This window comes from Cynoglossus semilaevis, chromosome 19 (genome assembly GCF_000523025.1).
Source record: "Cynoglossus semilaevis isolate Cse_v1.0 chromosome 19, Cse_v1.0, whole genome shotgun sequence".
Classification (NCBI taxonomy): Eukaryota; Metazoa; Chordata; class Actinopteri; order Pleuronectiformes; family Cynoglossidae; genus Cynoglossus; species Cynoglossus semilaevis.
The window spans coordinates 12,418,271-12,445,848 of record NC_024325.1 but is presented as its reverse complement, the minus strand read 5'-3'; the positions used below and the strand labels follow the sequence as shown (position 1 = coordinate 12,445,848).

Here is a 27,578-nt window from a genome sequence, read left to right as displayed (position 1 = left end):
GCGTTACTCTGGATTATTTCTTTAGGATTTATTGTTGGGGGTAAATGCATTTGTGTTTTATTTTGGTGTCCTGTTGGACATTGTGATCAAAAGCTAATAGCTTTTACCAACAGTGCTTCCTGTTGCCACCCCTCACTGTGTACACATCTTGTTACCTGTATAAACACACACATAGGCCTAATGCAAACACAGCGCTACAGGTTTAGAAGCTCACAGCAGATGATCCAGGAATGTGTCTGACACGGGTAAAATAAAAAACGCTTCACTCACAAGGAAGAGGGTCAAAGGTATTTCTTCTTTCAGTTTTAAACAATGCTAAAGAGGTGTTAGATTAGATATCCTGGGGGTGCAATTTGCTTTGTATTAGCAATGTCACCCAAGGAAACACTTTGGCAAACTTAACATTTTCAGTTTATATATATACATATATATATACATATTTATCTATGACTTTGAGCATATTTACTAAATTATTTACCAAAAACATATATATATATATACAGTCAGTAATGGTCAGTAATATGGACAAAGAACCAGAATCAGCAGTTGATGAAAATGGCAGACCTGAAGATCATGCGAGATCGAAGAACAAAAAAAAAAGTATTATAAACAACTTCTTAGAAAGTTGTGGAAGCTGGAAAAAAAGTTGCTTCTAAGACCAAATTCCTAAAAGACTTTCTGACACTTTGTCTCTTGCATATGCAATCACACAGGTTATTAGCCCAAAGACTGGGCTTGTTGCATGTGAATCATTTAAGGATGTGTGTTTGAAGCTCCTTGATATAATGATCCTTGGCAACACGTAGAGTTCAAAGTAAATTGGCAAGGTTAAAAAAGGCTTTCTGCCACTGAACAAAATAGAGAAGTCAGCCAGCTATGTTTAATAGAATTTTCATCAGTGCTCAACCAGTCTCTCCAATGGCTTATATAAGATAATGGCTGCATGGGTTCATTAACTCCTTGTCAAATTAAATTTCTTTTTCTCCTCCAGGCAGAATGGATAGTGATTACAGATCTAAGCAAGAAAAAAAAAAAAAAAAAACCTCAGAGTTTCACTTTGCAAAAGTGGGACAAGGCCACAATGACAGCAAAATTAGTCTGTTTCATCCAAGGACCTTTTGTTGGAGGCTGACCCGTCGCATCACAAAGGGAAGAGTTGCTCACTGTGGCTCGTCTTTGTTTTGCTTTTTTCCCTCCCCGCTCCTTTTCTCTTTTGTCTGACTCTTGTATCGCTTAAGTGAAGTGTCTTCTGTGAAAACACGCCTATAGCCGCCAACAAGTGGCAGTTTCTTTAATGAAACGAGATCAGCAGAAGTGATGACACTGAAGAGGATTCAGCAGATCGTGGTCTCTCTGAAGGAAAAAAAAGTTGTTTGAAAGATGGAAGAAGGTTATTTCACCATCCACAGTATGTAAGTGTGTATATTTACAATATATTCTTTTGTTGCACTCTATCTATCTATTGAATAAAATAACAAAAATACTAAAAAAAAATGCTGTCAAAAATTGTACTTTTAAGGTAAAACGTGAATTTTCGAAGCGTGTGGCTTATTGCGCTTCATACTTCATGCATAATCATTGTTTCTTCCATTAGTTTTTCTCATACAGCGACACTTGAAAATGTCTATTCACTCTGGGATTGTCACCTTCTGTCGATGTTTACAAAAGGAAAGCGGGACTCAAACGCCGCGACAATACAAAACACAGGTTATAGAACTACAAGCACGTCGGAGGGAAAAGAGTAGCTTAAATACAGCACTTAACATTTACTCCTGTGTGCTGAGATCTGACTGTCGCCATGACTGGAATTTAACTGGAACTTAAATGTTTACTTGTCTATGTTGAATTCTTTATTTTTTATTTCCTTATTTAACAGAGTAAATATGATTAACTGATTACTTCAAAGTCTCTAGATCAGTTGGTACTATTTTAATGGAACTAATGGTTCTTACCTGTGGAGGCAGGTTAGATTACCACCCCTGGAAAGTCCAATGATGATTAAGTTAATTAACTGGTTATTAATCCCACCCCTGAATTGCACACTAACCAATCACGATGAAGGATGATATTTCGTAGTTTGGTTGCTGTTTTTTGGGCTTGAATTATATTGAAATCTCTTCCATGGAGAGGGAGAAAAGTTCAAGAACTTTTTTTTTCTACTCTCTGTCCTGGTTGTAGTCAAGATCAATTTCTTCTCCAAAGATTTGGAGAAGAAATTGTGTACCATAAATTTTTCCTAGTTTCCTATTTCATTTCTGCTCTCTGCGACAAAGATTTTGCAAAACACTTTGGTCCTCATACTGTCCCAACTTCTTGGTACTATTGTTTTTACTGAAACAGTGCTTTTGTTGACTTTATATAATTTTTCTTTTTTTTTCAACGAACTTTCAATTTCATCCAAAGCCTGCTGTAGAATACCAGGCACCTTTTCAGACCAAAGCTTTTTACTGCCTCAGTTGGTCAAAGTGGATTAAAAGTATTTTGGCTGTGAAACAGCCTTGGCCACTGAGGAACTACAAAACAAAGTGAAGGAAGCAGTTAAGAAGCTTCAATGAATTTTCTGACTTTATTTCTGTCTTTTATTTTATTTTATTTTTTTGCTTGCTTTGAAAAAAAATTGCATCAGTCTGTACCTGTGGGGTGAGCAGCATCTACAAGCACACAGCTTCAAAGAGACGCTGCTGGACATCAGTCATCAAAGGGTGGAACATGTTGTGTCCAGAAGGTGATTTGCATGTTGATGGTTGACCAGCAACGTCTCACTACACTTGGTTATGATCAACAAAGGCAATCACTAACTGCCTGTTCGGCTTGACCAACGGTGGTACATAAGAAATGGGGGCGTAACCCACACAGTTGTGAAACGTGACATTTTTCCAACATTACTTCCAAAACTCCTATTGGAAAGTCCACCTGTCAATCGAACCTTTTTCCTCATGAAATCTTTCTTAAGGTTTGACAATCTGGTTATTTTCTCCTGCACAAACCCACCTCCCCCATTCATCTCAGACTTCAGACGCACGTGAAATATGGAGGGAGTCTCTGACTGAAGTCGTAAAACATATGTCAATATTGTCAGAGATTTTCAGAGATGGAGCGATTGCCTCAGATCATCTGTCTCACGTGAAGGAAGTCTGGCTCTAAATTGTCATTCCAATTCTTGGTATGACAGTTCATTGTCAACTGAATTTCATGGTCCTGACAGTCTCAATCACGATTCCTCAGCTGAGTCCTAATGAGTCTATTTGAACCGCCTGGTGATGGCGTGGTACCCATAAAAATTCTGACGTGACACTTTAATTTTCCTAATTAAAATGTGCCGACCAGTGCGACTGTAAAAGGATGACAGTCCAAGCATAAAGGATCCCCCAAACTATTTATCATGTCTCGGGAAAAAACAGGAGATGAGTGTGGATGATGACTGTCAGTCACCTTGCAACCCTAATCTCATAACCCAAACGGGCTGCATACCAAACATGCTCTGTTCTTGGCTTCTCATGTTGGTCTGACGTAGGTGTAGAGGCATTTTTTTCTGTCCAGGTTGGGCCTTTTAAGCTTTATATTTAGCCAAGTATTTTTGGATTCCCCTAACAGTGCCCGTGCTACTGTGTACAATAACATTCTTGGAACAGTTTCTGAGTCTGCCAGTTGTGTGTTTCATGTCCTCGTCTTTGTGCTGTTGTTATCAACTGTTATATAAAAAGTGTTCCAGCAGAAAACCAGCCTCTGATTTCAACGTTTGCCACATAAATCCACTCTAGTGAGCAGTTCGACGTAATCTGCATTTCAGAATTAATTCTGACTTCATGAAATTTTATGAATCTGTTATGTATGAGCAGATGCAGCTCCGGCATCAAACCCTCTAAAGAGCGGCAGCTGCAGCCTGAACGTTTGTATCCAGAGAGGAGGTGAAGTGGTTTTTATGGATCGTTGGCTGGTTTCTTACTTTTCTTTGAAGCAGGATCACTCAGACACTGAACACATCTTTTTGTGCCGTACGTCCAGGTCTCTGCTCAACCTGCACGTCCATGTTGGTTCCACTTTACATAAGAACATTAGTAATTCCCTCTCTAGACTGGAGAAAACCGGTCTGACATGGTAAGAACATGCACGCTGTTTCCCTTAGCTGACGTACAGCAATTAAAACAGCTTTCACAGTGGACCACAGGTGGTATCCAAAATGTCGCCCACAAACCCACCTGATTTGCCTTACATTTGATCAGATGAATTTTGCAATTGAAATTGCAACAGTGGCTTGTTATCATTCAAGCATTACGGCAGTGGTTCACTTATGTCCAGCGTGCCATAATCCATTGGAAGCCCCTTCTTTTACAAAGAATGTGGGTCACAAACAAACACATTTGGACAGTAGTATGGGCCAGTCTAGTTGGGCCTCTTATTTCAAGGTAACCAATACGCAGCCCACTTGTTGTTTGTGCTGATATTTTTGGTGTACTTTACTGAAGTATTTCTCAGCTTATTTCAGCTCCCACCTTGATGTTTTGGAAAACTTTAGTTTTCAATTCATTTAAAGTTTTCATGCAAAATCTCCGGGGAGAGAAGCCATTCATCACCACCGTTCTCACAGAGAGAGAAAACTGGCTCTCCGTCCGCACATACATCACCTTGTTAAAAAAAAATCATTTTTTTTAAAAACCCTGGATCTGCTCCCTTCAACGGATTCATTCCAACACTTAATGGCTTTTCCTTTGGCCCACACCAAACAGATTCTCTAAGGAACTGGCTTTAAAACCACAAACACAGCTTGGACGGTGGAGGTAATGATGGTGGAGGTGTTTTCTTACTAAAACCATTAAACTTTTGTCTACTGAGCCATTTTAGGCCTGTTTGCTTTCATTGGCCTGTTTTTTATTGGCAGCTTTTTAAACTTAATGTTACCAGAATATTAGGCTCCATCTGTGCTGGAGCTGAGAGAAGGTGCCAGAATAAAATAGGTGGACAGATAGTCTGTGCTCAGCACCACTAAAGTGTTGCGTATGCAAAGAATCTACACGTATTTGTACTTGAAGGGTTGTTTAAAACTATAAAAGAAAGAATAAATGCACCTGGTTGATTTACAGCCCCGACCCAAAGTTGATATCAACATCTCTGGACGTCGCTCCATCCTTATCTCCACCCACCAACAGAGGGTGGGTGGACAGACTTGCACTTTAACACCAAATATAATCCACTGTGTGCACTTTTAAAAGTTGAACAGTTCCTGTGTCTGTGTTTGTGACAACTTTTTCTTTTCCAGTTTTTGATTACGTTTCCCGAAGTGCCTACTGAGGAGATGACGAGCAGCAGGTTATCTGGGGCTCAGCGTGACGGTTGCCTCACTGTGGATACCCTGATTGGTTTGTGTGTCTGCCTGTGTCTGTGCGTGCACACACAGAGGGAGATACTTCCACAGGCTGAGAGTAAGACTCCAGCTCTCCTTTTTTTCCCACAAACATCAACTTTCTTCTCAAGTTCTACAACAGTTCCAGTTGAAACCTTCTGGAACAAACTGGATCCATAACAGGTATTCCATCACATATTTTATGGCAGGCTCACATGCACAAAAAGCAAATTATTTTTTATTTTTTGTTTTGTTAGATGCTTTAATGCAAAAGTCTGTTATTTGATTGTTTTGGTGTTTCGTGTTACCAAAATCAAAGTCCAGAAAGTGTCCAGGAATAATCCCATGTTGCCATTAGACTATTGTTTCCCAAAGATCCTCCTGTATGATCTTTGTCTTTTATACCTGACTTTCACTTTTCACATTTCACTTAATTCATCACTATGACACTTATTCTTGTTTTTGTTCATGTCACTCTTTGTTGGGTCAACTAGCCCAAGGTGAATCAAGGTTAATTCAGGCAGTTTATTTCTAATCTGAAAAATGTGTTTAAAATTTTAAACGTTTTTTTATCATCTATTTTTGCTTTTTTAAAAGAGACACCCAAAAATGATCTGCTTAATAATTGTTAGTCCTCCACCCGCACCAATTTGATGGGTGGGATCATCATGTCACTTTAAGCAAAACGTTTTCTTTGAACCATCTCCTAAACCTATATGGTTTCATTTGTCTTGTTCAGTTTTTCAGTTTTCACAGGAGCTATTTTTACGTCCTCTAAATCACCATTAACTTGACATGTTAAGATACCAAATGTTTGGCATATTGCTGGAACAGAGTGAGTCGTGATTATGATATGACTTATGATCAGATGGCCTCCAGCTCTGTATCAGTAAACACAAAGTGACGCCATCTGCCATCCTCGCGGCACCACGAGCCCAGCTAAAGAGTCGGGCAGAGGAGCGCGGTGCTAAAAGGGCAGCAGCCGTGCTGCCTGTCATACTAATGGAAGGGAATCTGCTGCAAACTAATGCGTGAACAAATGCAGTTTACACTGGCCATCACAACCTGGAAAATACCTACTGACGGTTTGTCCAGTTCGTTATGACTCCACTGCAGCTGAAGGTGCCACAGTCCTTCTCTGGACAGTCTTTTAAACTCCACCACATGTGACCGTGTGTTGGCCTTTGGACTCTTTGACTTTGTCTTAGTTTTTTAGTTACTCATGGCCTACAAGCTGTGTACTTTGTACTGTGTACCCCGGTTGCCAAGCAATGGCATTTCTTCTGTGGGTTAAAACGTGGATTATTCTCTTTGTCTATATATTATTTTTTCTTTTTCCCCTTCCTCCTGCATTTTTTTTATTTTATTTTAAGAGGTTTTGAAGAAAAAAATATGTTGCTTTTCCTTCAAGATCCTCCTTTTCCACATCTTAATCTAATTTATCCTCATCAATATTCAATTTATTCATCATAACCGTAATCTCATTAATCATCCTCTTTTTGATTCTCTTCATCATTTTGATTTCTATTCTTATTTCGAAGAACTAAACTAAATTCAGGTTTCCAATCACTTGTAGCCCATGGAAACTTTTATTAATACTTATAAATTAGAATTACGTGTCTTATTTAGCTGGTTATCCACCATCTGTGAGCCCTATATTTGCATATTTCAAATTTTCAGACTACATTAAAATCCTAGTAAGATGTATTAGATATTTTTAGGTCACAAAATGGTTTTGTGAATATACTGTAGGCAATAATAGTTTAAAACCATTACAGGGGCTTATGTAAAGGGGTTACTGTTATAGGAAAGAAATTAAGTTAAAGGTGTTTGCTGATATCCACGGAAAAATAATAATACTTTTAGAGTTAAAGAACAAAACTTTTTTTCTTTAATTTTGCAGGACTTAAGATTTCCTTAGGTTTCTTTGTTTTCTTTTTCAGTACCACAAAGAAGAGTAGTTAAAGTACTTTGCCACTTATTGGAAACAATGTGAACACCATAATGAAAATTGATCAGAGAGAAAATTGGCACTAGATGCTACTTTCTAGATTAAACAAAAGAAAAGGTAAACAATTGAACAGGGACTAAAAACAGTCCTAAATAAAAGCCTGAATATTTGAATAGTACATTAAGAGACTTAATTGCTCGAAATAAGAACAAATCAGAGATCTTTTTGTTTGTTTGTTTTTTGTATTGTTTTTGTTTTTCAAATAAAAACAACTGTGATAGGATGAAAGGGAAATATAAACGTGTTAATATAATTTCAATGTCGTATGTATTGCTTTTATTTCTTTTTATCGCCCTGGAATTTTTATATTGTATTTTATTGAATTGTATTTTATATAACGAGAATAAAGTTTTATGGCTCGGGACAATGGTGACATCTTGTGGCTATTTGTATCATAGCAAGTTGGGAAAAAAGTCTTCAAAGTTAATACAAGTTGAGAAAATAAACTCTGCAGTTCCGTGAATCTGCGAATGTGTTACTCATACATACATATTGTATGTTGTATATAATATTGGTGTATTAATACTTTACAGCAAGACATTTTTGAGTTTTCTCTAGTCAGTGAAACTTAGGCGGAACATATTACGAGCCCCGGTTTTACCAGATCGCTAAAAAAAGCTACAACTTGATCTCCCAATCACGGAACTCCGCTTTGCATCATGGGAGAAATTGTACAAAATCAACTAATTTCGGGGTTAACGGGACGGCCAAACATTACTGAACAACTCAGGCATGTATTTTATTTGGACTTGCTATATTTTGACACTTTTCGACACCTACTGTCATCTTTTGAGTTCGTTTGAGCAGAAATTTGTATATAGGTTAAACATGGAGCCGTGGGCCAAGTGCAAATGTGCAGGTTGACACAGACGTGAGTCGTTTGTTTTCTGTAACGCCATGACCAGATCTGACGAATGGCCAATCGGGAGTCATAACAACGGTGCGCGTGATGAGATTCGGAACTCTGATTAGTTGCCCTTGCTGTGACGTAACAGCTAACTTGTCGGTGATTGGCTGTCAGGTCAGCTTTAGCGCTGCACACATCCCTTTATCGCTGTGGTCCGGAAACAGCAGCCAGCAAAAGGTATAGTTAATCTTTTCTCTTCTAAATGAAAAAGATAACATTGATAAAGATAACATTGTTATATGTGGATATGTCCGAGTTGCCTAGTTGTTCAGTAATCGTTTTGCATTTTTTAAAATTGCCGTTAGTAATTTATTTGTGCAAATCTTGATACATATTGCTCCACATGTCATCGGTACATACTGAAACGTGATGTTTTACATGTGTTGCGTTTAAGGCAAGATTTTTTTTAAAAATCGTACAGTGTATGCCCGGCCTAACACAATGTAGCGATTAAATTGCTACAATGACTATAAAAGTGTGTTAATATAAGAGAAGAGCGAGAACGTGCTTGCAAATGTTTAAGAATACAAATCGATCTTTAAGCAGTTTGGATTAAATCGTTTGGTTGCAAGTCTTATTGAGCCGGATTTTTTTTTAAGTTTCAGAAGACATATGTCTCTTTCCTAAAGATATTTTACCTTGTGTCGTTAACAGGAGAACAGCCATTATTCAAGCCCTCTTCACCTTTGTACTTGTTCCGTAATGACACAAATAAACACTTATCAAACACTTGTTGCTGCACGTACATGTTATTAAAAAAACACCACAGCTACCTCTCATTCACATTGGTTTTCTTTAACTCTTTATAGATTCCACTATGGATCTGGTGCTGAATGTTGCCGATCATTACGTCCTCACCCCGTACGTGTACCCAGCGTCGTGGCCTGAGGATGGCACCCTGCGGCAGATTATTAGCCTCCTGGTGCTGACCAACCTTGGGGCTGCCATCCTCTACCTGGGCCTGGGAGCCATCAGTTACTTCTTAGTCTTTGACCACAAGCTGATGAAGCACCCACACTTTTTAGAGGTAAACGAGCCTGTTGTTGTTTAATTACTCGGGTAAGAAAAAACGAAACAAGAGCACATAATTTATACAACTGTTTTTAGCCTTTTGTAGCGTCATTAGTGGTTGGCAGTAAATGCCTGAGGGCTACATTTTTTTTAATGGCCTTAATGGCCATGGTCAATAAATGTTGCCCATTTGTGTGATTCATGACCTAAGCAGAGCCAACATTGTGACTTTGAAGAAAAAGAAAAAGGAACTTAGTTTTTAGAGCAGGATGTATATCCATGAGGGAATCTCAAATGTTGTTTATTGATTTGAACACTGATTTAGAGTTCAGTAACAGGTAGGTTGTTATTGTATGTCTACTCCAATTCTGAAGCAGTGGTAGCAATAATGAGTAGCAATGAGCTGACGACTCCTAGTGGTGATCTGTGGAAGCTCAGCGAGACGATCATTCCAGAATACGTTGTAATACTTCATTACTGTAGATAGATCGAGTCAATTAGTGCACGTTTATCCCTTAGCAGTCCAACGTCCAAACATTTATCGTGATGTCCAGTGACAAGTCCAACGTCCAAACATTTATCGTGATAACAGCCTGATTGTCACTGGACATTGTAAAACTTTGATATCCAAGTGTTCTTTTTTTTCTTTATTCCATTGTTTAAGGTGCAGTTTGACATCTATATATTTATCTTTACCTCAGAATCAGGTTCAGAGGGAGATCAAATATGCCATGACCTCTCTGCCCTGGATCAGCCTTCCCACTGTGGCTCTGTTTTTTGCTGAAGTACGAGGATACAGCAAACTGTACGACGCCGTTGATGAATCTCCACTGGGTATGTTAAAAAAAGTTTCATCTTCAGTTCTCCTAACATTTCCTGTGCGTTTGTCACAAGGAGTTGAGTTCCTGATGTTGCAGTGGTGTGTTTTCAGGTTGGCCTGGTCTTTTCCTGAGTATGATTTCCTTCCTGTTTTTCACTGACATGTGTATCTACTGGATTCACCGCTTCCTACACCACAAGCTTATATACAAGGTGAGTTCGACCGGAGTCCATTCTGCATCTTTGTTTCCATCACCATGTGACGTTAAACGAAATTTGATTAGAAACATGTCTGATCTATAAATTCTTCCATCTCATTTTTTGACAGTTCTTTCACAAACCTCACCACATATGGAAAATCCCAACTCCCTTTGCGAGCCACGCCTTCCACCCAGTGGACGGATTCCTGCAGGGGCTCCCCTACCACATCTACCCCTTCTTCTTCCCTCTCCACAAGGTGCTGTACCTGGGTCTCTATGTTTTCGTCAACATCTGGACTATCTCTATACATGATGGCGACTACAGAGTTCCCAGCTCCCTGATCAGCGTCATTAATGGCTCAGCACACCACACTGACCATCACCTCTTCTTCGACTACAATTACGGCCAGTACTTCACACTGTGGGACCGCCTGGGAGGCTCCTACAGACACCCGTCGGCTCTGATGGGCAAAGGCCCACACAATCTGATCCGAAAACTTCAAGCAGAAGGAAAGTTAGGAGACAATGGAGGGAAGACCAAGGGCTCAGTCATGCTGAAAGAGGAGTAATGGCAAGAAGAAAGAAATCTATTTCTAAAAGTGATCACTATTTTTTTAAAGACTTTGTGCTATGGCCACACTAAAGAGAAATAATTTTAATATGAATGGACTTGCCAAATAAGCAATGTAGAAGTGCATTAAAGGAGGGAGGATATTAAGAACTATAACTGACAGAGCAGAGGGGCATCAGAAACCTAAAGGAGCTGCTATGTTGTAATGTCACCATTACTGATAGACATCAAGAATGAATGGGGAAAATGACACATTCACACTGAACAGATATAAATAAAAACAAGTTGTTTGGTTGCACCTTTTTTACCCACATGCCTGTTGAAAGGGAGTGTTGGACCCTGACTGGACTAATAGTTGGGTACTAGTTGGTTTATTAAGAAAATAAAAGAAAAAAAAAACAGCAAACAAAAAATGACCTGTATTTATTGGAAAGCTCAAACTCCACGTGACATTCTGTAATCCTGTACCAATCGTTGTTTTTGAAAATAACGATCGTGCATCTATTTCCGAACTAAACATAATGGTGCTATCTAGTGTCCTCAATAATGTACTGCACTAAATTTGATAAGAGTTAGTTATTCTTCTACTGCTTAATCTTTTTTCGGGGCCGCAGGAGGAAGTGTATCCAGCCCTGAAGTCAACAGATGGGGGTGGCGCTTAGTAAAGTTCCAGCTTGGATCCCACCTCAGCAGAAAAAACAGCCCTGAAGTCAACAGATGGGGGTGGATCCCACCTCAGCAGAAAAACAGAGGCGTCCAGAGGAATGTTCTCATGGCCACACCTGCTGCTATTCCTCCAAGTAAACTCAGCGCTAACGTGTCCATGGTCCGATCAAAGGGGTCTCTCTGAACTACAAACTGGTGAGTTCCTGGGGAAAAGGGCACAGCAAAACAAAAATAGCTCTGCAGTTGTCAGCAGAACAGGAAAGGTCAATAGGTTGTTACGAAAGTTGCCTGTGGGTCTAAGTTAGTTGTGCAGTAGGGCAGGAGGGTATCATTAAAAACAGCAGGCTTTCTGTGAAGCCTGAGATTCTTAAAGTGTGTTGTTCCTGAAAACTGTAACCTAAACGGTAACATTCTGAACATTTGCTATAAGCCAAGGGTTAAACCTGCACGTCTTACTAGGACTATTTGGCACCTAACCAGATTTTCTTCCTTTTTTTCAGGGTTTTTGTCACCTCATCAACAGATCAAAAGAAAAGCCAAAACAAACGTGTTGAATCCTCAGGTGTCCAGAACATACCGGAACATACAGTACCTGCTGCAGGTGAGAAGTAGACAGTCTGGTAGCTATTGATGGGGACCGCCTGGTACGAGTCATTATATGGGTCATAGGTGAATACCTACAGCAAAAAAGAAATGGTTGAGTTGCTTCAGGGTTGACGTCTACTGTTAAAAACATTAACAAATCACTGTATGTATGTTTGTGCACTCACCAGGTTTCTCCTAATTTCCAGCAGAGTCAGTTTCCATGCTCTAAAATACAGATACAAAGAGAATTAGATCAAATTCACAGTCACAGAAGAGAAGAGTGCTGTGAGAGAACCTACAGAGACTCATCTTCACTGTGGGCGCACAGGTTGACGGTGGAGCCATCTGTGAGCTGAACCATGATGAGATTTTCCCTGGGGTTGTTCTCAGGTGGAGTCACACCTGCAGATACAGAAGTTTGATGACTATACATTGGTTGGTTTGCTATTAGCAAGCAATTCCAAGAGTTGATTAGGTTCTAGCACGAGTAAGGTTAAAAAGTTATACATACATAGAGCGACGTATTGTTGTGTTTACCATGTTTTGTCAAATTGCTGTTGTTCAAGTTTTAACAATTTAGTGAAAGGTTATTTGTTAGTTGGTAGCAAAAGGTCTGTCATGTCTTTTGACTTCATTTGCTACTGACTAAACAAGGGTTTTTTGTCTTGTATCTCTAATCAGAGGTCACCATAGGTGCTATGGTGCTATGGTACTGGTACTGCTATGGTACTCAATTGCCACTCTTCCATTGTATTACATCCTGCAATTTCTGTTTTGGCACCCTAACAATGTCATCACTGGACTCTCTAGATGTAGAATTTACTCTAGATATGGTTCAGTTTATCTGAACATATATTTTCACATCATTCAAAGTTATACTTGATGTCTTCAGGAATTCAGTTCCATAGGCCCATAAACCCCCAGGTTGCCAGTACGTTAGATAAATATGAAAAGTTACAAAAAAAGGGTTTTTTTTCATAGACCTATGTGATCTTAAACCTCATACCTCGACACTCCAGGCCCGACCTTACATCTACACAAGCTGACGTTAAGTTGACCCGGTGCTCCACCTCACGTCTCTTGTCTGTCTTGTAGAAACACAGGCTTCCATCGATCCAAAGATGACACCAGTTTAACTTCCAGCGTTTAAGAACAGACGCTGAAGTGAAGACAGGTGTTAAGAATTACAGAATGTTCTTCGGGTATTCAAACTGCTGGAGTCAGCAGCTTTCAGTGGAGGAAACAAGAGCCACTTGGCTCAGAGATGGCAAATTATACAACAGTTAGAGATTATTAAAGGTTGGCCATAAAGAAATTATGTCATTATTCATAATAACAAACTGCATAAGAAATAGTAAATTTCAGGTAAATGGCATTAATTTGGGCATTATATAGAGACCATTTAGAAAAATGCTACAGTCACATAAGTCTGTGTGTAGTATGTGCCCATGTTTATTTCCTAATCTTGTTAAGCACCTTACAAAAGATACACAAGGAATTAATGGGATTGGAAAAAGACAGGGTTTAAAGTTTCATAACAGTTGCACTTTTTACTCTCTAGAAACATCTACTAGGAAATTCTAATACATTATTTTAATCCAGTTTTATCCATAAAATAACTTGATATATTTACAATATATATTTATAAATTGAACGATGATACGTTTATATACAGTATGTGATATGCTGCGGAGGATATAAATGGTTAATGAAAAGTACAAAAACATCTAAATTCTCACTCTGGAGATAAACAACAACAATAAAATAATGAATCTGGTGTCATTTATCAGAACACGAAAAAAACAATATTCCACTTCCACTCACTCTGTCTCCACAGCCAGCCTGACCTCAGCAGCGCCATTTTCAACTGTTTCCTTTGTTTTGATTATGACAATCTAGAAGTACACGGAAGAAATTTAAAATGGCCACTTAAAAATAAAAAAGTAATGATAGTACAATGTTTTCGAACCTTGTCACCTTGTTTGTCTTCCCCTCTGGTCTCACAGAGTGCACTGACACTGTTAGATTAACTGACTCAGAGGATGATTCTGGATTAAAGAAAATTCTGGACCACGCCCCCTAGTGTTATGCTGCGTTATCTTCCTGTTGTCTGGACTAGACACCATCATGGACCATGCACTTCCTGCTACCATGCCGTGCTTTTATCCTTTAGTGATTTTATTAGATGATCAAACTCTTCAACTATTGGTTCCCAGTCATATGTGCAGAGGCATGCTTGCACGTTTCTAACAGATAATCCAAGCCAAGTACAGGTTAGTGAAGAGCTTACAGGTTAGTGAAGAGCTTTATATATGTATATATGTATATATATATATATATATATACAGTATATGAATGTGTGTATAAATGTAACGTTATAGGTCACAGAAAGTTGCCCTTAGCAGGGTTTTTGACGCACGTATTTTTAGTTTTTAAGCTATTGTTCTTGTTTGTTGTTAATATATTATTCATTTTAATTTTCATGTAACCCACTGATGTCAAACTGGTGTGTTATGTAACACAAATGTACTAACGGAATAGAGCTCTTTATTTTCTACACTGGACAAGGGTGCCATCTAGTGGTTGAATCAGGTACATCACTTCCCATTTTTGACTTTTTTTTTACTTGTCATATTTTGCTAATACGTTTTTTTTTTTGTTTGTTTGTTTTTTTAGAATAGTTGATTATCTTTTGGCGAACTTTAACCTTTTACAAACGTGTGTGTGGGTTTAAAGCCTTAATTTCATATGTATGTAGCCTATGTTGGACTTACTGTAACATGTAAATAGATGTACGTATTTTTTAAGTATACATTTGTTTTGTTTTAGTAATTCAATTTATACATTACGTCGGCTTACGTTAATACCATTCTGAGCAACGATAAAAACTATAGAGTAGAGCAGGACATTTAAATAGCGTCATTTCCGGCAAAGGAGGCGTGTCTTAACTTGTCAACTAACTGAAGATAACAAAAACAAACATTACACCGAGGAGGTTCCGGGGAAAATGGTGAGTGTTTCTGTTTACAAATACATCGCACGCGTTACAAAATACACCGAACTGCACGCACAGAGCGTAAGTTTTGTATCGCATCTAAACAAAGACTCGACTGTCGCATAGAAATTTTAATCGTATTCGACGTGCAGTAGATAATGAAAATGTACAACACGGGTAACTGCACTTTTCAAGGTTGTCACTGTTGTCCTTCGTCTTCGAGGACATATTGAGAATAAGCACAAGCTGCTATCAAAGTGTAGACTCTTAGTTTTGGTGTATTTTCTGTTTGTTTGTTTTTTACGAGCGGCATTACGCAGCCAGGCCTTGAATATAAACAGAACCTCCAACAAACGCGTTTTGTTCTTAGAAATGATCATGTTTTACCAGTTCTCGCTGACAAATTGATGAATTGTATGGCTTCCTTGCCTCTTGCACGGTAAATATGCATGCAGGCGTTTTGCTTATTTACGTTGGTTAATTTTAACCCAACAATACATTCGGCATTAACAATACATTAATTATTTTCATGTTTTCGCATAAAACAATGACAGTACATCCATCATGTTGTTTTCATTCATGTTTGACATAACATTGTTCTAAAATCAGCTAGAAGCAGACTTCCGAGTTTTTATTTGTGTTTATTTTATTCGGCTTGGACGACATCTTGCTGGCAAAAAAACTAACAGCAATCAAATAACAATACTGCCCATAAAAATTATACTGTGAGAGTTTTAATGTATAATATCCAAAATGTATCATTGTTTTATTAGACAGGCATAAACAAACGCTTTGTTCTTAGACAAAACCGTTGTTTCGCCGAAGTTCATTTAAAAAATTACTGTTGGTAATATTTCGCCGAAGTTCATTTAAAAAATTACATATTTTAAGATCATTCTTGTCATTGTGTATGAAACAGTGGTATTGTAGTTTAATACGGATATAATACGTGTTTATCAAACATGCGAGAGTGAACAATGAATTCGGCTTTAATTATAAATTAGATAATACGTATTAGCAAAGAAGCTTACTGTATCATGTAAACTATAGACAAAACCTCACTGTAAAAGGTTTTTTTTCTTAAAAGTTCTCAAATTATTACCGTGTGTGTGCACCCAGTAGTGCAAAACATCAAGTTCATATTACTCTTTATATGTGATCAAATTCTGCATGCACACCAGTTTTATTATTGCTATGTGTTATTATATTAAACTAACATAATTTAACTTGTGACCACCAGTGTCATAGTAAGCAGTTTAAAAAATAAAAATTAAGGATGTATCATAAAACATCAAATTATCTTAATTGATCTGAAAATATTTGTTTGAACTTGAATCAATTAGACAATTGAATAAGGTAATTTTATACAGGCCAGTAAAATGACTCCCTTTTCCCTTTCTTCTGAGTGTAAAAGGTCTTGCCCATGTGACATATGTTAACCGTTGTTTCACAACTTTTCAATACCATTAGGCAGGTTTCCAACCTCAGCATTACATTATCCTTTCTTTACTGTCTCACTTTACTAACCTCACAGAACGAGTCTGACTGCTTGAGCATTAACAATAGAACAGCAATAACAAAACCTGTAAGCGTTAAAAGGAGTTTACAGTTTACAGCAAACCTCAAACCCCTGAACAAAATAGATGAAAGAAGATAAGATATGTGGTTATCAAATAACTTGGATCACGGCTATATCCAGACCATTAATTAAGAAATTTACAGTTAAGACAACAATATTTGGCTAAACCAAGCTAGAGTCAGAAGGAAGGAGGCTAAGCTGTATCCCTAAATGAAGCCAATGTAAAACATTCACAGAAGTGACTTCAGGCTTAACCAGAAATAGCACATATTAAGATAATGTGGTCAAATATTTGCTAAAAGACATGTAGAGACTAGAAACGACTGAAATTCAATATTTGCACTAAGATGAATGATAAAGCTTTCGTAATAAACAAATCAGATAATTGTAAATAACAGTTTAATTTGTCAGTGTACATATGCAAACACAAACCCATCCGTTAATTGACCCCAGAAAGTGCTATAAGTTAGCAAAGGAGTCACCCAAATGCTAAATGAGAGTTGACTTACAGGGTTAGCAAAATCAGCTAAGAATATAACAAAAACCTCTCTAGCATTCCTTGTTGTTGTTGTCTTAGTTTTTCTGGTTCACCAAATTTATCATGAGAATGTCTCTCCCATTTTTCTTTATCAGAGGAGGAGGAGGGGTTTGATGTGAAGTGCTGCTTAAATTTGGGTTCCACTTTGGCCTCTGCTAAATCACAGGTGAGAAACTAAGTCTGGATCTGCAACGCCATCCATCATGTGTTTTTGTCACACACTCCCACCACCTCAGATGGAGCTGAGTTTGAGCCAATCAAACCACGTGCCTGAGAGTGTTAGGGAGACTAATCAGGGATGTGAGTCTGTGTCTGAACTGATGAAAAAAATCTGTTTGTGTTGTCTGAGAGATGTGTCATCCAGATCAAAATCAAATGATTGCATCTCTTTTAGTTTAGACTTTTTATTCACTCTTGTATTCCACGGTTGTGACATTCTTAAATCCAGGACTAGAACCATGGACTCGTCCTCTGATGAAGAGGAGGGACGCACCTTCATCCAGGTCATCAGTGAGAAGTACAACCCAGAAAACTTCCCCTATGGCCACGGTGTTGGGGTGGTGATTCTACCCAGTCCTCCAGGATCTCCAAGCAAGGGTGAGGGGTGATGGTGTTTATGAAGATGCAGAAGAAAATTGTCACCAACAGTTTCAAAAAACCTGTATCATCAAGTTGCTATTTATAAAGTTGAAGAGCAACGATGTTCAATGCACTGTAGATGTTAAGGTTTATCTGTTTGCAGAGCGCCTGTTCTTGCCCAGTATTCTGGTTCTGAACGATTGTGGGATCAGAAAAGCTGGAGAAAAGTCTGACATTGCAGCACTTTGTGCCCATGTGGTGGAGCTGGACCTGTCTCACAATCAGCTCAACAACTGGGCAGAGGTGGGTGTCTTTTCAGATTGACATTGATGGTCACTTAATGATTTTTACGATTTCTGTTTCTGTATAAATGTTACGTTATTTTATATTAAAAAAATATTTTAAAAAAAATTCTTCATACTCTAGTGGTGCAGTTTAAAACAATATGTCTCTGTCCAACTCCTCCATCCCTCAGTCTGATTTGTACTTTTGTACTACAACTTTGTTGCCAGATCTGCACCATTGTTTCTAACATTCCCCACCTGGACTTCCTCAACCTGAGCATGAACCCCCTGAGTGGTGTTGAGCTGGAGCCCAGCATGGGTGAGATTTTCTCCAGGGTCCGACAACTGGTCCTCATCAACACGCAAGTCAGCTGGGAGACCGTGCACACTCTCACACAACATACGCCAGAGTAAGTCATGAAATTATGCTACATGCTAATGCTTACATATGCACAAGTGTTTACAATTGAAATTTTCTTGGTTGGTTTAAATGAGCTGTTCATTTTCTGGTCAGTTGCTTGTGCTGACTATGCAAAAATATTCATATTAATTTCTTAAGATTATTTTTATTTATGTGTGACAGTCTAAGGACTATTGTCTGTGTGAATTGGCATAGTCTTCTGTTAATTAGAAAAAAAACTGTATTGTAGGTATTTTCTTGCTTGGTGTCATCATTTTGGTTGATCTCACACCCCACTCACATCATTACGCTCTAACCACTTTATTTTTTCCAATCCCATCACTTAATTTATCCTAATCTTCCAGATTGGAGGAGCTTTTCCTGTGCCTGAATGGCTACCAGAATGTCTCCGAATCACAGGCCTCCTGTCCGTCTCTACGCCTGCTGCAGATTTCAGACAACCAGTTGCAGGACTGGGCAGACGTCAGGAAGTTTGGTTTGATGTACCCCTGTTTGAACACACTGGTGCTGGCCAACAACAACATCGAGGCTGTGGGCGACACTCAGGAAAATCTGCAGCGGCTTTTCCCCAACCTGCGCAGCATTAACCTCAACAACTCAGGTCTTAGGGGAGATCACTGCAAACAATTTGAACAATTTTACAATCAGCATACAAAATCACTAACGACTCCTAGTGTCATGTTTACTCAGGGCTCCGTAATTGGGAAGACATTGAAAGGCTGAACTACTTCCCAAAGCTGGAAGAAATTAAAGCGAAGGGAACGCCTTTATTGGAGCCCTACACCAACCAGGAGAGACATAGCCTCCTTTTGGCAAGGTGGGTCAAAAAATATTTGAAGTGTGACTTTTTATGATAAAGTCATATTTTAACAAATGTTTTTTTTGACACACCAGACTAAAAAGATGTTGTTCATCTGTTGTATCCTGTGTCCGTCTGAAACGCACTCCTGTTTGTGTTTTTCATATAGCAGCGTCAGAAGGGAGTAGTATTTTCAGTTGTTGATCTCTCGAGCAGTAACAACAGTGGAAAGTGAAATTTGATTTTATTACTTGCCAGATTCCCTTCATGTTGTAGTTCTACACTCGGATTGTACGTCAGCTTTTTGAAGCCATTATAAGTGAGCAGTGTGGTCAGGTTTTGCAGTCACAAAGGCACTAAAAGTTGACAGGAAACACAGCTGCTGTAAATTGGCACATCTTGAGGTTCTACCAAGTTCTACAACCCATATTTAAAACCATATGCTCTGTTATTCAGACATGTGGCTGTACTGCTTGTCTTGCTCTGTGCTAGTTTGCTAATATATATATATACATATATATATATATAGGTCAAAACTCACCAGAATATTAAAAAAACCAATAGCTTCAATTAACCTACTGTCAAATCATTCAACACAGGCTACCGTCTGTGTCGGTGTTGAACGGCGGTCAAGTGACAAAGGACGACAGAGAAGATGCCGAGAGGTTCTTCATCAGATACTACCAGGACAGTCCAGAACAGGAGCTTCCTGCAAGGTACACAAAATACAGTATATGGTTTATAATAACTATTCTAACAGGAAGTACATTCAATCTTATGTTAAAGTTACAAACAAAGCTAGGTAAATAATCAACAACTTTAAATTGTAGTCATCTAACAAGTTAGCACCATAAATGCTTATAATTAGCAAACTAAAAAATTGGCTTAAACATATTGTCAATCTTTTCAACGCACCATAAATGCTTATAATTAGCAAACAGAAAAACAGAAAAAAAGACAAACAGAAAGTTAGTCCATTCTATTTTGAAGATAGTAACCTATACCTCTAAAAGTTCAATGCATAAAACATTTGTTGTGAAACATAGCTCTATGTTCTACAAATGCCTTTGTAAAAATAGATAAAATTGGTCAAAATAGCGATGAAATTTGATTTATTCATCATGTGTCGTACGTTGTACTAACCCCTCCCTTAACTACAGTTATATAATATTCTCCACAAAATATCCTCATTCCACTTAACCTGCGTAGAATGTTGAGGTGGGATGTGTGAAGGAAATTCACTGGCTGGGGGGGTAACCTTTGATAGACAATGCCACCAGTCTCTGGCTGCTCAATGACTCCTTTGTGTGAGGAATTCTCTGATTGGTAAAGTGATACACAAGCAAGCAGGTTGATTTTTTTTTCCTCTTAGACATACATATATATTTACTGATGCCTGCTCTGTCAAAGCCAAACTTTAATGTTGGGAGAATTATTCCCATACTGAGGGCTTTGTCCAGCTCTAAAGACTACTAAACCCTGTGTTACTTAATACATTAGTTTATATTGTAGACCATACTGCAGCTTCCTTCACGTTCACTGAGATCAGTTGAAGACCGGCCAAGTGTTCATTCAACTCCGTGTCTGAGATTCCTTCCTCTCTGTTGGTAAATGTTGTATTCCTGGTCCTGGCTGTGGGCCAGATTCCCGGTGTAGGTCTTGAGTTTAGGAATCACCATGGCTGCCGTGTGTGGGTCTTATGGGGGCATCGGACACGCTCGGTCAGCGGCGAACACACCAATATCCGCTTTCCTTTGCGGATGATGCTGGTGGCCCCGCTGCGCTGAGAGATCAGAGCACAGCGAGGGGCAGGTCACAGCCTCTCAGGTGAACACGCCCGACGCTGGCCTGTAGAAAAGTGTAAGTTTAAGACCTATATGTGACTGATCGAGAGTGATATACAGTATCAGCAGCCCTGAGAAACGTATGGACAAAGAATTGTGGATAATCTGGGAAAGCCATGGAGTTTAGGGGGGAAAAAACTGGCCTGGACAGGAAGGATTAGTTCCATGGAAAAAGTCAAAGAGAAGACTAGATTGAGGAGGAAATCCAAGACTGGTAAAATAAGTAGAGAAGGTCTGTAAAGGGAAGAGTGTATATTGAGGGCCACACTGTAACGGAAGACAGGGGAAAATCAACAATTTACCCTTTTTTTTTTTGCCAACAGAGGATTCACTCAGAAAGATTGGAACATCCATATCTGCTGAGATCTGTGTGTGATAGATGCTGAATTTGACCCAAAATGTTTTCTTTCTGCCTCTCCTGCAGTCCATTGATGAAAGGATGCTTAAAAAGACAACAGGCTTGGCGGCTTGTTATCACCTGCAGCTTGATTTGTCCCATTATGTCAAATTTACCACCTTAAATGAAGCTTTTTAGCTTAATAGCTTTTAGGAGAATGGCACTTTGTGCACTGTGGCCTCAGAGGAGTATTCCCAGGTTGGACCATGGGATTTGGCCAGAAACCTCAGGCCAGGGGGTTGGCTTTGTGGAGGCATTTTTGGGGAGGGAAGGGAAGGGAAATTGCTTTGATTGGCCCAAATGTTACTGTAGCTTTGAAAGTGCAGGTCTTTTCTCTTTATTTAAACGTTCCTGGGTCTTTATCTCAAACACGCATTCCCCAGAGATGACCAGGAGTGTTCTCACGGCAAACAAGAGGCAAAGAACTCGGTGTCTCGCTACCTCTGAGACACACGCACACATTTGCATTCGCCCTCACTCAGTGTGGGAAACCAGAAATTTAATGTACTTTTTATTTATTTTTTTGTCATCAAAATGCATTAAGATGAAATATGTTTCTGTTTTTCTTCTCAAATCTATATAATCCACCATTTCTCCCAGGTACCATATCCTTGTGTCCAGATATGGTCACCTGGCCCCGTTGGCCGATGTGGACCTGAGCCCTCGATGCACAGTGGTGGACGTTCGCTGGGGCGATCGAGTGGAAGCGGTCAGTCTTCACCTGGAGCAGACGGTGGGCGACCTTAAGAAAAAACTCAGAGCTTTGCTGAAGCTCCCCGACAACAGGATCAGGCTTTTTCACATCAACCGTGAGATGTGCTCCGTCCTGGGCCCCGAGGAGCTGAAATGCGGCAGCCGGGCCCTCCACTCATACAGTATTCGCGACGGGGACGAAATCTTGATAGTGCCTAAAGACAAAAACCGCAGCAATTCCTCGCATATTTAAGTCTCTAAAAGACTTTTTCTTAAAATTAAAAAAAAAAAGTTTAAGTAAACGTTTTTCAGGACTCAACTGCAAGGAATTATACAGCAGCACATTTGCACGAACAGCTAAGGAGGTTTTACAGAGTTTATTACATGAGTGGACGTTACATTGAGACATTGACAACAGTTTACGTCTCAGTCGTGACCTATACAGTACAGTTTGCAAATCAATTTATGGCATGAGTCCATTTCTGGCAGGAAAATGAAAAATAAACCCCACCAAAATTATAATTAAATGCACAAATTGCACATTAATATAAAAAAACTGAACTCACTTTAGAATTGGTGGTTGTCAATTAATATTGGCCCCAACCTAGTAGGGTTGCCATGTATTTTCTAAATACATGACAACCCTGTGTGTAGCACATTTTACATCATAAATGTACCATAACAGATTTTAACGTTTCTCCTTTGAACTTCTAGTGGCCAAAATATATACGTTATCTATCTTCTTACCCAAATTGTGAAAATATCTTTGTCAATACTGGGTGACTAACATACAGGGTGTTCTGACCAGTAATATTTTTAAGTAACATATTGGTAACATATTTCTTCATTATGTGTTTACATTGCTTGTCAACAGAGGAAAATCACTTGTGGTTGAAGTCTTCTTACTACCATACCATAATAGGGAGACAAGCATGTTCAGGCACAAAGGCTTTAAAACACTACTTTGATATAATGTTTTGTAATACAGAATTCTTGAGAATTCTAAAACATTTTGCTTGTCCAGCAGTGTTTTGCTTGCTAACAGGAAAAACAATTAGACTGTCTTATTTTTATTTTTACAGATCAGGGTTGAACAATACTTACAGCTCCCTCTGCTGTCTGATATAAACTCACACTGGGTTTTGACCAACTCATTTGAACATTGACCCTCTGTTCTTTGGCAGATGTGTAACTTCAGGTTGATTAAAGTGACAGCCCTGCTCAGCCCTCCCCGTACCCACCGTTTGAAGTAGTTTGACTGAAAAACTAATTAGAAGAAAGACTTGAACGTACAACTGAGTTTTTTTTTCTTTAAATATTTATTCAAGTGAAAAAATAATGTGTAATAATTTTTGATTTTTGAGGTTCAGGCCTGAACAAACTAGGTCAGTGAATGCATCGTTAGAGGGTTGGACTGAACTTTCCTTGATGTTGTTGTTGTTTTTGTGACACTGATTGTTTTGGCGTAGTGTGTGAGTCAGAGTCGAACTGTGGCGGCAGTGAATTTGTCACACCATAGTCTAATGAGTGGAACAGTTTGGGCCATGATGAAGCAGAGGTTTTCATTTTGTGGATTGACAGTAGATTCTTATGTCAAATACTGGCTGTATTTCTACCCTTATGCTCTGCTCTTATCTCATTTGAAGAAAAAAAAGTCAGCACTGAAGATGAGAAGTCCTTTATTCTTCCCACAGTGGGGAAATTCACTGAACTGGTGTGATTAGGCTACAACCAGAAGACATGTTAAAGAAACGAATGAGGGCCGGGCGCATGTCTTGACTCGCGTCCTTGGCGTGACTTTTGTTGAATATACTGAAAAAACAAAAGAAATTGTGGAAATACCTGAAACTAATTCATCATTATTTTCTAAGGAATTGGCTCTGGAGTATTTTTGAACCTTTCAAAGCTTCTTATGAAAAGCATTCTGATGAAAAAATAGTTCAATGTGTATCGATCCATTTCTCTTTTTTTTCTTTTTTTTACTGCATGCAGAAATGTGTTTGGAGCAAAGTCCTGGAATCTTGTGGCTCAAAAAATGTTTCGTGTATCAATAAGAAAATACTTTTACTTTAAATGATGACACGTGGAGTTTTGACTTGTGAAATTCTTCTGAAGTGCTGTCGTTCTGTGACCGTCTTTAAGTCTGACTTAGTTGTTGTTCTTATAACAGACGCCTGGAGACTTCTTGTCTTTTCTGTGCTGATTCACCAGCCTTGAACGTTTTCTGATCGTCTCAACACTCGGGGGGAAAATAATGGGATGAGTGTCACGTGTTTGGCGGCATGTTGGTTTGCATGTCGTGGTTTGACTTAAATGTGTGTGAGGAGTGAGACATTTCAGAGATATAGACGTGTTTAAAAAGCATTTGGGATGTGGAAAATTTTTTTTTTTTTAAATGTTAGGGCTTATTTCTCTTCACGTCTATCTTTGGCTTTAACACAGAATATGTAGTGAATGATTTATTATTGACACAAAAAATGTCTTTGCTGTCTGTGTTTAGTTGGTGTCGACTTTCTCCTCTGTATTTTAACATTTCTTCACATTTGGATTGATTAAAATCTTGTGTTGTCTCTTGATGTAAACGTCTTTTCTACGTCTGTCTTTCCTGTCTTCTCTCAGCTCTTAAAGAAATAAACTATAACAGGTACAGATCAATAACAGTGTTGATCCACTGGTGTCTTTTTGGGGGGGGGTTTTCATGCGTTTGGACCCATAGTATTAGATCACTGTATGACGTTTAACCCAGGTTTCATACAAACTATTTTAATAGTGCTTGGTTTTTAGTGTTGCCTTTCCATTGTTGATGACAGCTTCATTTGACACCAGAAGTAAATCTGTTCATTGTCCAATCTACTGCTGTTTCGACCCCCAATAAGGAACAAACCCAAAGTGATTTGTGAATCCTTGAAAGATGACTGGATGTCTTGTGGACCTACCATTTCTAATAATGGCGACAGAGTGTGTGTTCACCACGGTGATGCCCGCCTCTCTTTCACAGAATGAATACTTGGCTGTGCAGACGGCTGCACTCTGCAGATCTTCTCTCTTTCTGGCATGAATGTTATGATCTACCTGAACAGAGTCCATTCCATATGTGTCAGGCGGTGTTGAGTTTCTGGGGCATTCCCTCTCTCCTCCTCCTTCTAAACCTTCTCCTTCTCTACCAGCAGTGTGGCATTAATCCTGTGTGGGATGTCGGTGCCAACCCACCCCTCAACACGCTGTCACCAGCAGCAGGTATTCTCAAAGTGTGGGGGCCTAGAAGCCAGTAGACCATTCGGTCACAACGGTACTCTTCACTTTGGTGACTTGTAGCAGTTGGAGGCTCCTGAGAGCTGATGTTCCTTTCACTGTAGGAGTTGTTACTCACAAGACTTTGTTTTGTGTGGACATCACAAACTATTTCTGGGTGATTTTGTAATATTTTAACATCTTAATATTAATCCCACTCGCTATCCATGCTCTCGGTTCTCACTTGGCAAAGAGGACCTGGCTGCACCTTTGGTACTCTGATCTGCCCCATTGCATTATGAATTGGGATTGAGGGCAGATGGTGCTGAACGAGGCCTTTTGTGCGGCGAGGTGAGGGAGTCGTTAGGGCACGGAGGTTTGGGTTACTGGAAGGAGGGTCAACATCATGAATGGAAAAGAAGGAGCAGAGGTCTGGGCAGAGCCAAACGCTGGGCACAGGGGTTGAATAAGAGCAGCCCACTCCACGGATTGGGTGACGGCAGAAAAGGGCTCAACTGGTATCCAGTCCAGGACCTTCATTGTGAAGGTCAGGCTTGATGGGTTCTCCAGAACTTGTGTTGCCAGATCCTTTGACCTTGTTCCCATACGGTGCCATCCTGCTGCCTCCAAGGCTTTGACAGAGTTTAACTGTTCAACAGAGGCTTGTTAGGATCTCTTGGATTTTTGTTATTATACAGTATGTCCAAATATTTCCTAAACGCCTCTGTATCCCAGCAGTCAGCACTGATTAAAGTATTCACCGGTGGCCAAGAGATTCTCTAAGCATCCTCTTTATCACTTTGTCCAATTAGAAGCTGGGAATGTTATAAAGCTGCTGTTCTGTCTGTGGGATAAGGTCATGTGCAGGTGGAAAAGGGACCAACAGATTGTTATGGTATATGTAGTCAATACTGAATTGCCTGGAATATACAGATGCAAAAAAGCCTCCTCTTTGTTACGCTTTCCAGTAAAGTCGCACTTCATTTCCACAATGCTGCATCCTGATTCATGGATATCGGGAATGTGAGAGAGCAAGTACGAGAAATCCTTGAAATCACACCAGCTCGTCTTGGTCTTCCTCATCGTTTCCCAAAAGCACATCCCTTCCAGATCAGGAAGTTTGGCCGACCCAGCAGGTCATCTGTAACTGCTGTTTTTTTTTTGTCCTCCATTGTGCCGTTCCTTCTTTCTGGGGCTGGGAGTAAGAGTATGTGAGCATTTACACAACAAGGCGTTGGAGGTATAAAAGAAGCCCACACAGAAAGCCTTGCTGCTGCTCTTAATGGGAGCTCAGGGCCTGGCTTCATACCTGGAGCCTTTCACACATCTTGCTCTCCACCTCTCCAGTTACTTCTACTGTCCGGCTCCAACAAAGGCCCAACTGACTGCCCTCTCCTTCCCAGACCCTATCAGTGTGGATTCACCTGAGATTTCCCCCGCTGCTATCTCTGCAGCATCTATAGTAATGAAGTGTCTTGTGAAACCTTGTAGATGAGGCTCTCCCTAATTAAAGAAAAGGGGGGCGGGGGGGGACACAGAGTTTCCAAAGTGACTCATGTTAATTCTGTAACCTTACCTAATGCAGTGCTTGAAAAGGTTTCAGACAGTGTGTGTGTGTTTTGTCCATAAATGTCCCAGAGTGAGTCTCTTCCACTGTGGTACGTTTTTGTACTTCCTTGGTCCCTAATTCTCAAATGTACCTGATGAACCCAGGAAAACAAACCAATATCTAATCCTAGTCTGAACCTTTGTCTTCTCAGTGACAGTATTGACTCAATGAGGGATTTTTTATAAATGAAAACCCTCTTTTGATTCACCACTGTTTACAACACCTTCCCTCTAAACTACATTCGTTCACACTACCCTAATATCAAGTACTAGTAAAACCTGTTTACTACAATATTTGCCCTCCCAGTAAATTGTAGAAAGAAGACTTAAGGCAGTGGTTCCCTAAGTTCTTCTATAGCGCCACCAATTTGTGGATAGAGCAATTAAATTAAATTAAATATTATATATTATATAATAATTTTAAATATAAAGCTGATAGTTTAACAAAATGAGCTGTACTAATATGTGCAATATGTAGATGGAAATAATTAAATTAATA

At 39.3% G+C, this 27,578-nt stretch overlaps 3 protein-coding genes across 5 annotated transcripts; 2 read left to right on the top strand and 1 right to left on the bottom strand.

Annotated features, from left to right (window-relative positions):
• The first annotated feature begins 8,300 nt into the window (after window positions 1–8,300).
• Window positions 8,301–11,263, top strand: sc5d (sterol-C5-desaturase). Its single transcript, XM_008333069.3, has 5 exons — window positions 8,301–8,436; window positions 9,069–9,286; window positions 9,972–10,104; window positions 10,202–10,302; window positions 10,418–11,263. The coding sequence occupies exons 2-5, from the start codon at window positions 9,077–9,079 to the stop codon at window positions 10,856–10,858; spliced, it is 885 nt and encodes a 294-aa protein (XP_008331291.1). The 5' UTR covers window positions 8,301–8,436; window positions 9,069–9,076; the 3' UTR covers window positions 10,859–11,263.
• Window positions 11,161–14,903, bottom strand: plekhb1 (pleckstrin homology domain containing B1). Of its 2 annotated transcripts, none has more exons than XM_008333070.3 (8): window positions 14,081–14,903; window positions 13,936–14,006; window positions 13,118–13,270; window positions 12,411–12,513; window positions 12,297–12,336; window positions 12,119–12,203; window positions 11,595–11,729; window positions 11,161–11,545 (listed from the first exon to the last, which is right to left on the bottom strand). In XM_008333070.3, exons 2-7 carry the CDS (start codon window positions 13,970–13,972, stop codon window positions 11,596–11,598), a joined length of 552 nt encoding a protein of 183 aa, XP_008331292.1. In that variant the 5' UTR covers window positions 13,973–14,006; window positions 14,081–14,903; the 3' UTR covers window positions 11,161–11,545; window position 11,595. The 2 variants fall into 2 exon arrangements, with proteins under 2 accessions (XP_008331292.1, XP_024921345.1); XM_025065577.1 differs by having other exon boundaries at window positions 14,089–14,903.
• A 139-nt stretch (window positions 14,904–15,042) lies between these two features.
• Window positions 15,043–24,895, top strand: LOC103395377 (tubulin-specific chaperone cofactor E-like protein). 2 transcript variants are annotated; one of them, XM_008333065.3, is made up of 9 exons: window positions 15,043–15,121; window positions 17,319–17,389; window positions 17,672–17,820; window positions 17,966–18,105; window positions 18,315–18,496; window positions 18,852–19,108; window positions 19,198–19,324; window positions 19,906–20,022; window positions 22,148–24,895. In XM_008333065.3, the coding sequence occupies exons 3-9, from the start codon at window positions 17,682–17,684 to the stop codon at window positions 22,491–22,493; spliced, it is 1,308 nt and encodes a 435-aa protein (XP_008331287.1). In that variant the 5' UTR covers window positions 15,043–15,121; window positions 17,319–17,389; window positions 17,672–17,681; the 3' UTR covers window positions 22,494–24,895. The 2 variants fall into 2 exon arrangements, with proteins under 2 accessions (XP_008331287.1, XP_024921344.1); XM_025065576.1 differs by lacking the exon at window positions 15,043–15,121 and adding an exon at window positions 15,167–15,187.
• Window positions 24,896–27,578: the final 2,683 nt, after the last annotated feature.